Here is a 13,520-nt window from a genome sequence, read left to right on the forward strand (position 1 = left end):
TAATACTTTTTAAAAGCCTTAATTTTGGCTGAATTTATTTATCAACTTGTAATACTTATTTAGACCCCACAGACATCCTGTGCTAGTGGAGGTGCCTCCTTAAGCTGGTAGTTTATTATAAAATTATTTCAACGTTTTTTAAAACTTTTTTAAAAAACATTGTTTTATTGTGACTTTCCAAACATTAAAAAAAAAAAAAAAAAAAAAAAAGAAATAATGAGAGAGACAAGTTGCGTTCCAAATCCCAGTTTTATTGGTCGTTGGATTTCAGGTTAACCAATGGCACGAGAGAGATTAATCCACAATATCAAAAAATTATACAAAATAATAATACAAAAAGAAGTTCCAGTTATACAAAGCAAAGATGTGGATTTCTTTTTTTCCATTTTCCTTCTGCCCATAAACTTGTGAGTAAGGCACAGTCATTACCACATGTTTACCCTTCCACATCCGTTTGTCTAAGCATCGGTCTTTGTTACGGTGGAGATGCTGTTTTCTCCTCCAAGGATCTTTTTTTTAATAGTTTGAGCTTCTCAACCCTTCATGCAGAAATGTTCAGAGAGGATACTGGACGGACTTTCGCTGGCTACAATCATGTATCATTTCATCGAGCTACAATGATTGCTTTTCCATTCTGATTCTCACATCAGAGGAACGCTTGATGAGGATGGAAATGGCCTTATTAGTAAGGCCTGAAGCCAAGATAATCTTAGCTTTGCTGTAAAGATAAGTGAACAGAAGCTGAATTGTGAGTTAGAGAGTAGGGACCTATGGGTGCGATGTGCTACATGACTGCATGAGACAAATTCAAAGTCTGCTTCTTTTTCTTTTAAATGTCACAACTTTGACACATCAGGGAAAGAAATTCAAACAAAACATTTTTTTCACATTTCTTTGTGAAGGCTTTCATATCTTTAAAAGTTCAGACAAAAATTAAAACCAAAGAAGAAGAAGCAGGTTTAGGCGATTAAGGGGCAATCTGAAGTGGACAGTGAACCACAATGTGAGGGTCAGGACGGTAACATTTACCACATCACTAGTTATCATAGGAGTTAGTAGCACCAGGTTCCAGTTTGGCCGGTTTTATGTGTGTGAGATGATGACAGTTTGCTATCCAGTCTCAAAGGTTTGGTCTAGATAAAGGCGGAGGTGTAAACGTTTGGTCGAAGGAGTTAAAAAGCAGCTTTCAAAAGGTCTATAAATCATTTCAGCTATATCTACTTACTGTATGCCTCCTCATGATAATGTCTGTGCCTTGGACATAGAAAAAATTAATCCAAACGAGTGTCAGCGAGTGTTTTTTTCTTCCAGTACGACGGGTATGTGCAGTTTAAGTTTGTGTCTGCACCTTTTCTATTTTTATTTTCCCTCATAGTGTTCTCAGGACAATAGGAAGGGGGACAATGGAGGGGATAAGGACAAATGTTTTAACTTCCTACTTCCAGTTTCTTGCCAACCAATGAGAACACATCTACAGGAAACAGGTTTTACATTTGAGTCATTTACATTTGAGATGAAAAAGGGGGAAAGAGGAGAGAGAAAGGAGGTTAAACCCATCAGTTACATCTTTATCATCATCAGATAAACTCCAGTTATATCACAAAGTCATCACACAAAGGCAACGAGGCCCGCTCAGGAAAACAAACAGCAGAGAATCTGTTTCTACCTGATCCAGATGACCAAAAAACAGAAACGCTTCCTCCGTCTGACAGGAAGCAGCTGCAGCAGGATAAATCCGGAGGTGGATGCTGTTTCTGGTGGGATTAGATCAGGTAGAAACAGATCCAGCAGACTGGGTCGGAGACCGTTAATACTGCCACCATGAGCTGCTCACACAGACAAAAGAGAGACATAAAGGAGGGGAGGGGGCTCTTTAAACGTGGCTCTGCTCTGCTCTGGGAGAGGGGCGGCCCATTTCGTAAGGCGAGGAGAGAGTGAGTGAGTGACAGGTCGAGCAGCGAACCAGATCGGAGCAGAAAAAAAAGTGCACAGCCCCGCGATAACTATGGCAACAGATAAAGGGAGGAAGGAAGGATAAAGGGAGGCAGGAGAGAAAGAAGTGTCTCCTTCCTTCTTCTTCTATCCTTCCTGTTCTCTCTGTGCAGTTCATCAACATATAAAGTACAGATATAATATAAGGAATGGACAGGGAGGGGGTGGAGGGATAGGTAGATGTAAGGATGGGTGGTGCTGCCTCCCTTAGTACTCCCAGAGCGTGGCACTCTCCAGTTCGTCAGCGTTGGCTTTGAGCACGCCGGCGTGGTCGCCGCGGAGGTACTTGTTGTCGGCGGCGTGGCGAACGGCGAGCTTGTTGTAGTCGCAGAACTCGAAGAGGAAGTCGACGGGCGTGTCGCTGCTGCTGACAACAGACTGCTCGTTTCCAACCATCCAGTATTTCCCTGTGGAGTCTGCAGGAGGAGAATGGGCAGATTCAGACGGAGAAAAAGGGCAAACATGGAAGTTTAAGCAGTGGGGAACGGACATGGAGGAGGGAACAAAGGGCTTAAAAGTGTTTTGTTTGAGTTACATAATGAGAAGGCGGAGAATTTATCCGAATCAAATCCCTCTTTTTGGCACAAAAGCCTCAAGAGTAAATCCATAATGAGAATCCCTTAAAGAGAAAATGATTTAATCCCTCGTGTGCCTGCAGGAGGTTCTTTCACATGCTCCATGTAAAGCTGCTGCTGCATATGTACTCAACTGGCTAACAGCACTAACGCTGGGATGTCAGATGAACACCTGAACTGACCTTGCAGGCTGTAAGCTCCGTCTCTGAACTCTAAGGTGAAGTAGTCGTAGGAGGAGCGGTTGGAGTCCAGCGTCCCCGTCACCTTCCTGCAGCCGATGAAGCCATGCTCACCGCGCAGGACAATGATTGGGCGGTTAATCAGCTTCATGAGGAACTCCTCAGACTCACCTGGAAAGAAACCAAAGATCCACCATGTTAACAGGAGTCAGAGACTTACTATTATTTCTTTGCCTCAGTCATCACTTTAAACCAAGACAAAAAAGGACAGCTTGACTTAAAAATCTAAAGCTTAAGAACAACTGGCTTAGCTTGCATCATCATGTACATAGCTCACAGTTTGAGCCAAGTTGAATCTCATTAAAAATGCATGCAAAGCAACTTGGCTTCACTTCAACTCTGGAAGTGCTCAGTGACAGCCGGCAGCTCGATCAACTCAAACTGCAGCACAAAGTGGAAGTTTCAGCTTTGATCCACTGTAAGCAGACGCAGCTTTATACTCAGGTCTTCTTCTGATCTGCTGACAGGATGTTTGTGTCTTCCAGCTATTTTAGACCAACTGTGAGCTTCACAATATCTCCTTGTTTCACGTGTATGCTTCAACAACCTAACTGAGGCGATGCCAGTAAAAGAAATGTTGATAATTTGGGGCTGGGATAAATAGAGAAGAGCTGGTTCAACTTTTCTAACCACAGACATTGAAATATCAGCACTATATAGCTCATTTCTGTGTAATGGAAAATGTGATAAAAGTACATTTTTTAAAGACTGCATAGTCTTGCAATTTGTACAGAGGTTCATTGTCTTCTTTTACAGAGCCTCCAAGTGAATTCACAGACAAAATACCATCTGAAACTGTGGGGTCTGTTGGAATGGATCAAAAACCAGCTGTGGTTTGTTGGCCCACCCTTATCACAGTGTAATCAGGTGCCTGGTATCTGTTTAAAGTCCAGAAAAGAGCAGAAACTGAGCATTTTCAGGCTTTAAATTAAAACCTTATGATCTCTGTGATTAAATAACAAAAACAGAAAAAAATCTGGCAAAGGAATGAACAAAAATGAGGCTAATAGGACGAAGCTATGTTCTAATCGTTGCAAAACAGTTCAATTCAGGCAACTGGAAATTTCAGTCTGCACCTCATCCCTGTCCTCTCACTGTGCTGAAACCCCCCCTTCTCTCTGTGAGGAGTAAATCAGTCAGCTACGTGTCGTTGTCTGAGGGGCTGAATCAACAAATCTCACTGACCAGCAGAATCGATGGTTGCTGCTAGCTGGCCGTTTTTCTTGGCGGCGACATATTTCCCGTTCGCAGCCCGGAGAGTCAGCCTCTTCCCACGCCACTCGATGTCAAAGTAACAATTAGTTGACCTGCAGACAGAAGGAGAAAGAGAGAGAGTGATAGGAATGAGAGGTAAGATGGGTAATTAAGTTTACATGACTGTTGGATATCCAGTAGCAGGCTTGTGTGAGTACACAAAGAGACATGTTTAGCTCTCCTGTTGCTCAGATATCAGCACCCTGCTGCTTTCTCCTCAGCTGAAGTAATTGTTGAGTAAGAGGAGGATCAGCTTCCTTGTGGTCTTTGGTTAACTTGAATCCAGGAGCTTCTTAATCCTTTCTCTTGGTACACTGGAGGGGTTTTATTTTCCTGCACAGCTGTCCCATTCTAGGTCCTACAGAAATCATTTCCCATGTTAAACGGCATCAGAGAAAGCTTGGACTTCTTCGCCAAAGTGTTCTCATAATTCACAGGAGACTTGGAAGAGAGAAGACTTCTGTGGTCTGGTCGGCAAAGAGTCAAATCTCAAGAATGTGAGAGGAATTCGGTTTAGTTCCTCACAGCGTGTCGATGACTATCTGTGATGAATCAGAAAAAACTAAGGGGGAAAAAACTGTGGGAACCTAGGACAACGGATAGAACTAATAATGGGGCAAACATTCTCATCCTGCCTCTAATTAGACAGATATCTAATCACCAGTGATAATTATGAGTATTCTAGTTGATTTCCCTGTAAATTTGACTCTCTACTTCCTTATGGTACTGCTTGGGACATAAATTAGGGTAGTGTGAGTGGAAGTTAGATGGATGGAAGAAGTTGACATTTAGATAGAAGAAGAACAGACAGAGGAATAATGTTGGAGAGATACAGTTCATTAATCCAATAGCCCTTCTCATGCACACTTGATGCATCATTGTTGACTGTCTTGCAGTAGATCAACTATCACAGAATTGGTGTACTTTCACACAACGAAAAAACCCTGGAATACTTTATTGAAAAGGGTATGAATAAGACCAACATGACACCTGTCATTCAAATGAATGCTAATGCTTATGTCATTCTGTTATGTATTTATGTCACCTTTAATGCAAAGTTGACTTTGTTTGGGAAGTCGCTGTCATGACAACTTGACATTAACCAAGACAAAATAACCTACCAGTGTCTTTATTATTACAGCTTGACATTAGCATGTCATAGCACACCTGATCGACAAACTTATAGAAGCTCTTCAGCTTCATCTATTAACATTACATTAACAGGTCATATGTGATTAGTTTTGACATTGGCTGCCATAGGACCATTATAAAAGTTTAATGAATAAATTCCCTGATCTCAAGTAAAGTGAGACACTTTGGACCATTAATTTTGATCTTATGTGTTGCAGTTATTCATCAGTGTTGTTGGTTAAACTTTGTAAAGAGTCCACTAATCTAAGCTCTTCCCACTGCAATTGCAAATCTGGGTGGATGTGTGGGCAGAGTTCCCATCATGCCCTTGGGCAGAGTGTTTAATGTGTTTCGATGTTGCCTGTTGTACAGTAATCCCTGCTGGGGTTCCTTTGCTCATGTTTCTGGTTGTTGTTTTTTGTTGTTAGACACATTTGCACCATGAGTGACGTTATCCACTGAGTTAGGGTCCCCGCCTTTGACTTTAGGTGTCCCTAAAGAATGCATAGTGCATATTCTTCATCGGTATGCACTGCATTTCTATGAGGTTAACTTTGTTCTTGCCATTGAAGACCCACCTATCTTTTCAAGAGTTACTGCAGCTCTGTCAAATTATAAAGTATTTAAGACTTTCAGAAATGTAGTTTAACTAAATGTGGACCAATATAGACAGTTATAAATTGTTAAATTTAACCCCATGTGAGTTCAGTTATCACTGTCAATTTTGCTGTGTATTACAGAGGTGCGACTTTACCTGAACAACCTTGTTGGAGATCTATTCTCTTATTGTTCTTGTCAATAAGGAAATTTATTTATTGCACATCTCTGCAGCAGCTATTCTACTCAGTCCTTCAAGTAAACTTTAAATGAAATACTTACTTTTACTTGAGTGGTTTATAGACCAGTACTTTTACTTAAGTAAAATTTAACCAGAGTAACTATACTTTTACTTGAGCACAATAGTCGCGCACTTTTTCCACCTCTGCTAACAAGTTAGTAAGCAGCTAACCAGTTATGGTTGAACAGTGAAAACATGGACAGACTACTATTGCATTTTTCACATGCCCTTACCACTAATTTATAAAAAATTTACATGAATACCAAGCCTTAGCTTATGGTGAAAACCACAGGCAGCTGCTATATGCTTGGCATTTACGCTGTTTAACTTCCAGGTCAAAGCTCGCCATTGAAAATGTGGAGCATTCACAGAGCACCCAGCCCAGTTTGGGTTTGACTAAGGTGTTCATACAGAAAAAAATCAATCTCCAACTGCATTATCTAGGTGTGTCAGTCCAGCTTTGAGGAACTCAGTTTAGAACCTTTTCAGTCAGACTCACATGTTTACACGCATTGTAAAAGTCCAGTTTAGGTTGGACCAACACAATGATGATCAGCTTGGCCATGTTCTGAAAAAAATCCCAGATAGTACTGAAGGTTTTTGCACTTAGAACACCGAGTGCTGAAAACGCTGAGCCGCACTGGTGTAGAAACTAGACGCAATGAGAACAAAAAAAACAGAAGAGAGTGAATGCAGGCCTTAAATCACTTTTGGGCCACACAGGGAAATCATTCAGGGGCAAAGGGTCACAAAAGTCAAAGTTCATAGGTTGAGAGATGACACTGACTGGACTGAACCACTGAACATGAAAAGAAATTCACTCCCAACAGGTTGAGGTTGCACAATGACATGCAGTAGACATGACATGAGATCAGTCACTGTTCAGTTCCTGCAGACTCACACACTTACTAAGTCCCTGTTCTAATCTACACACAAACACACACAGAACTCAAATTACAGGAGAGACTGCAGACAGAACTGTGACAGACCGGTATCAGGTTCTCCGTGAAACACACAAGCACACATAATGGCTGATTTTCACAACCACCTACTGCATACTAGTCTTACACCCGGTATGCAGAATGTTCTGTATACTACTGTGTTTGACAGCAGTATTTAGCACACATGCCAGTTGGTCGTTTTTGCTATATCTAACCAAGTCTGAGAAATAAAGATAACAGTAGATGTTGACTTTTTAACAGATTTTCAGAAAACTCTGAGATTTTAAGAGGTTGTCTTTAAATAATACTTAGCTTTAACAGGCTGCTGTTTAAGTCTAAATGTTTTAAAGTTCAAATAAACAATTTCCCAGCTAATGGCTAGCACCTTGACGGTGTCAGTGTTGCATCCAGTTATTGTCTGAATGGGATTCATCTGGATTGTCATGAGCAATGAACATTTATTACCTAGGCGTCCCTGTTATTTAAGGCATCCCACTTATTTTAAACCTCAAGGAGGCTTGACACTACATTTCTTCCCCAGTGCTTTAAAACAGAGTTGCTACTTGGTAGCTGAAATGTGCTAAACAGCCATTCTCTCTGGAAAACAGTCCACTAGTCACTTCCTGCCATGCTGGAAATAGAACAGTGGCGTGAAGGGCAGTGTTGTGTTGTGTCCAGGCAAGTCTGGCTGCTGATGGTGTGGGTTTATAAATGTAACAAAGGCAAAGCTAAAGCTAATAGTGCTAATACTGCTGCTGTCTGCCATTTCAACTTCTGATTGGTTGGCGCTTTGCATTCTGGGAAACAATATGCAAGGAAGACCAGTCCAATGTACATACTTTTTTATTTCTCAAATCAGTACGACATCCAGAACTACACTGTAAAATTAAATATTAGAATCCAACGTAAAGTAGTTAAGTACTAGTTTCCCAGCTTTTTGAGTTGAGAGGTCGAATTGGATACTTCCTGTTGCTATTTAGTTGACATAATATGTAACCTTGCAAAGCAGATGGATAGGCCTGTTTCTTTGTTTCTCACTGGCGAATCCATCTTGCAAAGCTCCCGTCTGAACTGTTTGGGCCCAGTTAGAAAGTGACAGGACCAATCAGCGACAAGGGGCAGTACTTTCTGGCGTGAAGGAGTCGTGACGTAAGCAAGCAGCAACAAAGAGGCCGGTGCCGTTATGGTGGAAGACATTTGCATGGATACTGCTAAAGCGCCAGTTTTATCAGAACTAGATGACATTTCTTTGTTAAAAGAAGAAAAAAGTATAACAGTGAGTTGTTTTCTTTTCAAAAACGACAAAAGTCATATACTGACATGTCTATAGTCGCCATGGTTCGCGTCAAGCAGTTCTATATGGAGTTTATTCATTGGTAGCTACGCACGCACACCTTGGTAGCGGCTAGGACGTCACGTGTTTTGTTGCTCTGATTGGCCCTTAAAGATGTGACAGACAGATCCAGTGGCCCTCCGAGTTTTTTTCGTAGGCTCTGCCCTTTCCCAAATGCTGGCTATCGAAGGTTTTCCAGGTGGATGTGTGAAACAAATCCATCTGGCGTGTCGGGTTACATAACATGCTCGTAGCTAAAAATGTTGAGTTGGCAGAAATGTTTTCCAAATGAAATACATATTTCAGTCAGTAACACTACTGTCATACATTTATCCATTTTATTGAAAAATGGACATTGGGTTCAATTTGGTTGAAAATGCTCTGCTCAGAAGATGTTCCCTGGGTTGGTCAAGCAGTTTGCTTTGACTTTGTGCATGGCTAGAGAGCCCATATTGATAGGTACGTTTATGACAATGTGTATTGAAAACAATATAGTAGATGTGTACTACTGGTTGATTAAGAGAACCAAAGAAGTGTATATGATGCTCACTTGGAGGAGGCGGTGCACTGCAGGCCCCCGTTGGCAGTCAGGGTCCAGTATTTCCCAGCCGCAGTCCGGAATGCACACTTCCTGTTTTCACGGCAAATTTCCACCTGGAACACCTCCTGGTCGCCTTCCTCATCCTGATTGGCTGACAAGTCCATACCTGAGCGAGAACGGACGGAAGAAAAAGGTAAAATGCAGGTAAGTGGCTTGTTCAGGAGTCTCATTGAGTCTGTAAATAGTAGCTGTAGACGACGGCTGTTAACACGCAGAAGTCCACATGAACACAGATAGTACAGCCAAACACCCACACACATCCTCTGGTCGGGATCAGACGAGCTAAATGAGCAACATCAGACAGCTCGGATTAGAGACGGATTTCACACAGCTGTACAAATACACACTCACAGGAATGACCACAAACACATCTGCTACAATTCAGACGGACCCCTCTGTAATTCAAAGGATTACTCATCATGGGTGACGGTCACTAAACAGAGGGGGGAAAAAGGCCAAGAGACTCCTCACATAAATGTAGACACTTTAACAGGTAATATTTTAACATAAAACGTATCCACAAACACATAATTATCAAGGAAGTTTGTAAAACATGAGTGTTTAGTGTGCTAACATCCTCCCTGTAATTTTTCACAAAAGAGCCGTCTCCGATCCGGCCCTCCTATTCTCTGACTGGCTGATGCTTCAGTGTTGTTTGGCTGGTACCCATTGTCTCTAAGTGTGCTTTGTGAGGGCCATGTGAAGGAGAAGCAGACTGCTGTATTTGTCCCGTGTAAAAGTCTACATTGACTTGTATTACAGAACAAATCATGTTTTACTGAAACCCCAACCTAGCAGTGCTGGTGCCTAAACCTAACCAAACTGTGACCATTTAACCATGTTTATCATTTCCTCGGTTAGGTTTGGGAACCAAAATTAATCGGTTGTTTGTATGTAATTTATGGCTTGGGATGGGATTTAAGGTTAACCTTAATGTTTGGGACATAATCAAAGATCTCCTGGAGCATGTCTTGAAATCAATCACAGTAGAGTAGGATGGGATAAGACTGTTAAACAATAGACATGCTTTTAAGCCAAATGTCAGCCTCCATGGCTGGGAAAACAAAGAAAAAGTGCCAAAAACTGGAGGCAGTGTAAATACAGAAAATCTGAGAGGGGTCTGGCTGCAGAGCGCAGATCTAAGACTCCCCCCTCTTGCAGACCACATTGCAAACATTACAGACTACGCAATATTTTATTAATTAAACTGTTAAAATGTCAGAGGTCTAATCTAGAATTGAATCATCTATGGAGCTGTTTCAAAAGTAGTTGGCTTCAACTTTAGGCAAGGCTAACGTAGCTATGCTAACTATGAAGTTCACATTAACACACAACTTCAGCTTTAGCAACTTCAGCTTTAGCAAATTATTTAAGGCAAATGTAGCTATGTTAGCCACATGGGCAACATTTCACAGTAGGGGTTTGTGTCTTGGAAAATCTGGCATCAAAATCAATAATTTAGGATTTTTTTTTAAGACTCTCCCAAAATATTCTGAGCAGCATAGCACCTTCAGCTTCTGGCCAGTCACACTGGTGGCACAGATACGTGCATGTGTGGTGCAGACTGTGAGATAAAAATGTGACAACATAGTCATGAAAATGCAGATAGAATTTGTTATTGTAGTATGCAAATAAAGCTTCTTTTACATGCTAGCAGCTAACATTGACCAATCCTGTGCTAGTATTACACTCGATAAAAGCTTCACCGCAAAGCTTTTCATTTGCAAAACTCTGTAAAATGTTAAGTCCCAGTCTCTGGTCCAACACTTTCTCCTCCAACCATTTCGTAGTGAACTTGCATCTGCCAATCACTTGCACACACACACCACTCGATACCATAGTTAATTTGCGAGGCAGGGGCACATCGGAGCTTCAAGGATGCCAGAACATATAAATAGCATGCAGACTGACATCAGATCTGGTGGAATTCCATCAAAATCTTCCTTGTACTAAAGCAGAAAATCTAGCCTACAACCCAAATATAAAAACTGAAAACAACTACAAAATACAAGACTTTTGAATACATTTTTAAATGCTTTAGTTTTTGCTTCACTGATTTATAAACTTGATACTTTTTAAGATCCTGCAAAAATACTCCTTGCAGTTCCTCAAGTGGCCACTAGAGGCTGGCCACCAAAGTGACTCAATTCTCATTGGACCTCATCTCAAATGCCCAACTTCAAAACAGAGTATTACAAATTTTACAGCCTTGTTCAAAAGACAGCACTGGTAACTACAGATGATATCTTCTGTCATGATACCCGTGTGATGGAAAAGTGCAGCTTCATCTCTTAAAAACTTGGGACGCTGTGTAAAATGTCAATCGCAACAAAATGCACCAAGACAACATCAAATGTTGAGACTGAGAAGGTCTATTGATAAGATTTATTAGCACCGAGCTCTTTGTCAATCAAACCAAGTATCCAACAAAAGAAAACTTTCTTTCAGAGCCTAAACATCAATAGAGAGAATTAAAAAGTTGGTAAATCAATTACGAATTCTCTTAATATGCAGCAAGGTTATTATAGTTTTGGATTTTTCATTTCTATTCATCATTTTTCATTTCTGTTTTTTTATGCTTTGTTTTAGTTTAGTTTTTATTAGTTTTAGTGTTAGTTTTTTACAGAGAGATGTCAGGGCTGAGTGAGCGTCATACATTTTTTTAAAAATAATTAAACAGGCTACTCTTCACTTATCATTTTATTTACTTAATGATGATGTTTGAATACAACTTCACACATAAAACTACCACTGTGTGAAGTCTTAACCAATCAGATTAGGCAATTTTACACTCCCCAGACTTGGGTGTTGGTGCCAGACAGTACTGTTGTGTCAGAGACTAAAACTAAGGATATTTTGTCTCCATTTTTGTTTTAATTTATTTAGTTTTGTAAGCACACGACACAGTTTTAGTTATTTTTCATTTTTTTGGTAAAGCTTGGTTCTAATTTAGTTTCAGTTAACTAAAAGGATTTTTGGATTTTAGTTTTAGTTTTGTTAGTTTTAGTTAACTATAACTACGTGATATGCAACTTTGCTACACTGAGAATCAGATGCCAGTGTGCACTCTAATATGTCACTCAACGTGCGCCTGTTTGTGTACAGAGCAATAAACCTCATTAAAATCCCATCAACCCCTCTAAGGCACTTAAGAGCAACAAAGAGGTAAACAAACATGAGTCAACTGTAGGATGAAGACACCGCTGCTATCACACACTTCATACAGCACAATGAGTGCTATTGTATATGATGATGTCATGGCGTGGAGCGACCTATAGCCACAGGGCTGACAGACACAGAGATGGACTGTCTGCTGGTCCGTTGTGTAAATGTGTGCAGAGCGAGAGAGGCCAGCAGACAGAGAGAGAAAAGAAAAACAAACCAACAGGCTCATGTGTTCTCCATTTGTCTCTCTGTTCACGAGTGACCCCCTCCCCCACTCTCCATCATTTCATACACTCTCGTTTTGTTTTCTTAAAGCTGGCTGGTGTGGTCATGTGGCCTTAAAATGCTCTTAATAATCAGAACAGTATCATCATGTGCTTCAAATTTGGAAGAACATCCTCTGGTTGGGATTATTGTCAGCGAAGGGACTGTATGAAAGTTATTATTCTCTTCTGCCAAAGGCAGCGAATAAAGCTGAAGAGTATCTTCTTTGTTTTCTCTCCCAACTTTTACTTATCATATGTGGGGTTTTCCAGGTTTATTGAAAAAGGACAAAGAAACCACATTCCTGTTTTTGTTGTATCAGATGGTAGTTTATAAAGTCCATATGACAAATTTGGAAGCCTTTATATTTTCTCTGCCAACGGTTGCTCCCACCTTCACAAAAAAAAACTATGTGTTAAATGTGTCAGAGGTTAGTAATTCACATTCAGAGTGGGCCCAGATGGTGGAAATAACTGACTATCAGCATTTTTTCGATGAAGTAACTCACATAGTCACTTGCTTGTAATAAGAAAAAAATGTAAAATGCTGAGGATTTTTTAGGAGAACAAGTTTGACTTATGTTGCCAGAAATGTGACAGAAAGCTGAAAAAAAACAGGAGAAATTGGGAAAAAGTTGATGCAACTTTACCAGAGAAACAGTCTTTTCTTTCCTACTGCTTCTTTTCTAAAATCTAATTACTACATTACCCACAAAAAAATCCATATGAACAATTCAGTTTGAGATTAAAGTCACAAGCCACTCAAACATCAATTTCCTCCAAAAAGCGGCAAACTTTGTTGGCAAATTTGTGTCTGAAAACAGAACAAAGTTTTCAGGCACCAAAAACACCCATTATTCTGTTACCTGGAAATAAAAAGTTCTGTTTGCAATACAAGTCCTCCACATGTGGATAACAGCCCCAGTCAACAGCCAAGTACAAGCAGATGGACAACAAACATGGCAGACTCGAGAGTCCCATTTGCACTCTTCACTTCCAGTCAACACTGTCCAACACAAGCATTATGTTTGCTATTTCTGCATGTTTACACCTCACCGCTTGGTAGAAGGAAGCATGTGTGCATGCCTGTGTAGCACTAAGTCACGCCTTTAATAACCGGCCTTGCATGATTACTCAAGTGTTTTTATGCCTGCTCCACTCTGGGTGCATGTTTGTTGCGTACAACTA

General features: G+C 40.6%; 1 protein-coding gene across 1 annotated transcript in view; it reads right to left on the reverse strand.

The window, feature by feature from the left end:
- Positions 1-230: 230 nt before the first annotated feature.
- The window catches only part of fscn1a (fascin actin-bundling protein 1a), a 31,209-nt gene continuing 17,919 nt past the window's right edge, over positions 231-13,520 (reverse strand). Inside the window, exons 2-5 of the mRNA XM_041777700.1 lie at positions 8,854-9,010; positions 3,992-4,113; positions 2,750-2,917; positions 231-2,408 (exon numbers count right to left, since the gene is read on the reverse strand). Of these exons, the coding sequence (XP_041633634.1) occupies positions 2,200-2,408; positions 2,750-2,917; positions 3,992-4,113; positions 8,854-9,010 (656 nt within the window). The 3' untranslated portion in view covers positions 231-2,199. The remainder of the gene's footprint in view (positions 2,409-2,749; positions 2,918-3,991; positions 4,114-8,853; positions 9,011-13,520) is intronic.

Source organism: Cheilinus undulatus, linkage group 21 (assembly GCF_018320785.1).
Source record: "Cheilinus undulatus linkage group 21, ASM1832078v1, whole genome shotgun sequence".
NCBI classification, from domain to species: domain Eukaryota; kingdom Metazoa; phylum Chordata; class Actinopteri; order Labriformes; family Labridae; genus Cheilinus; species Cheilinus undulatus.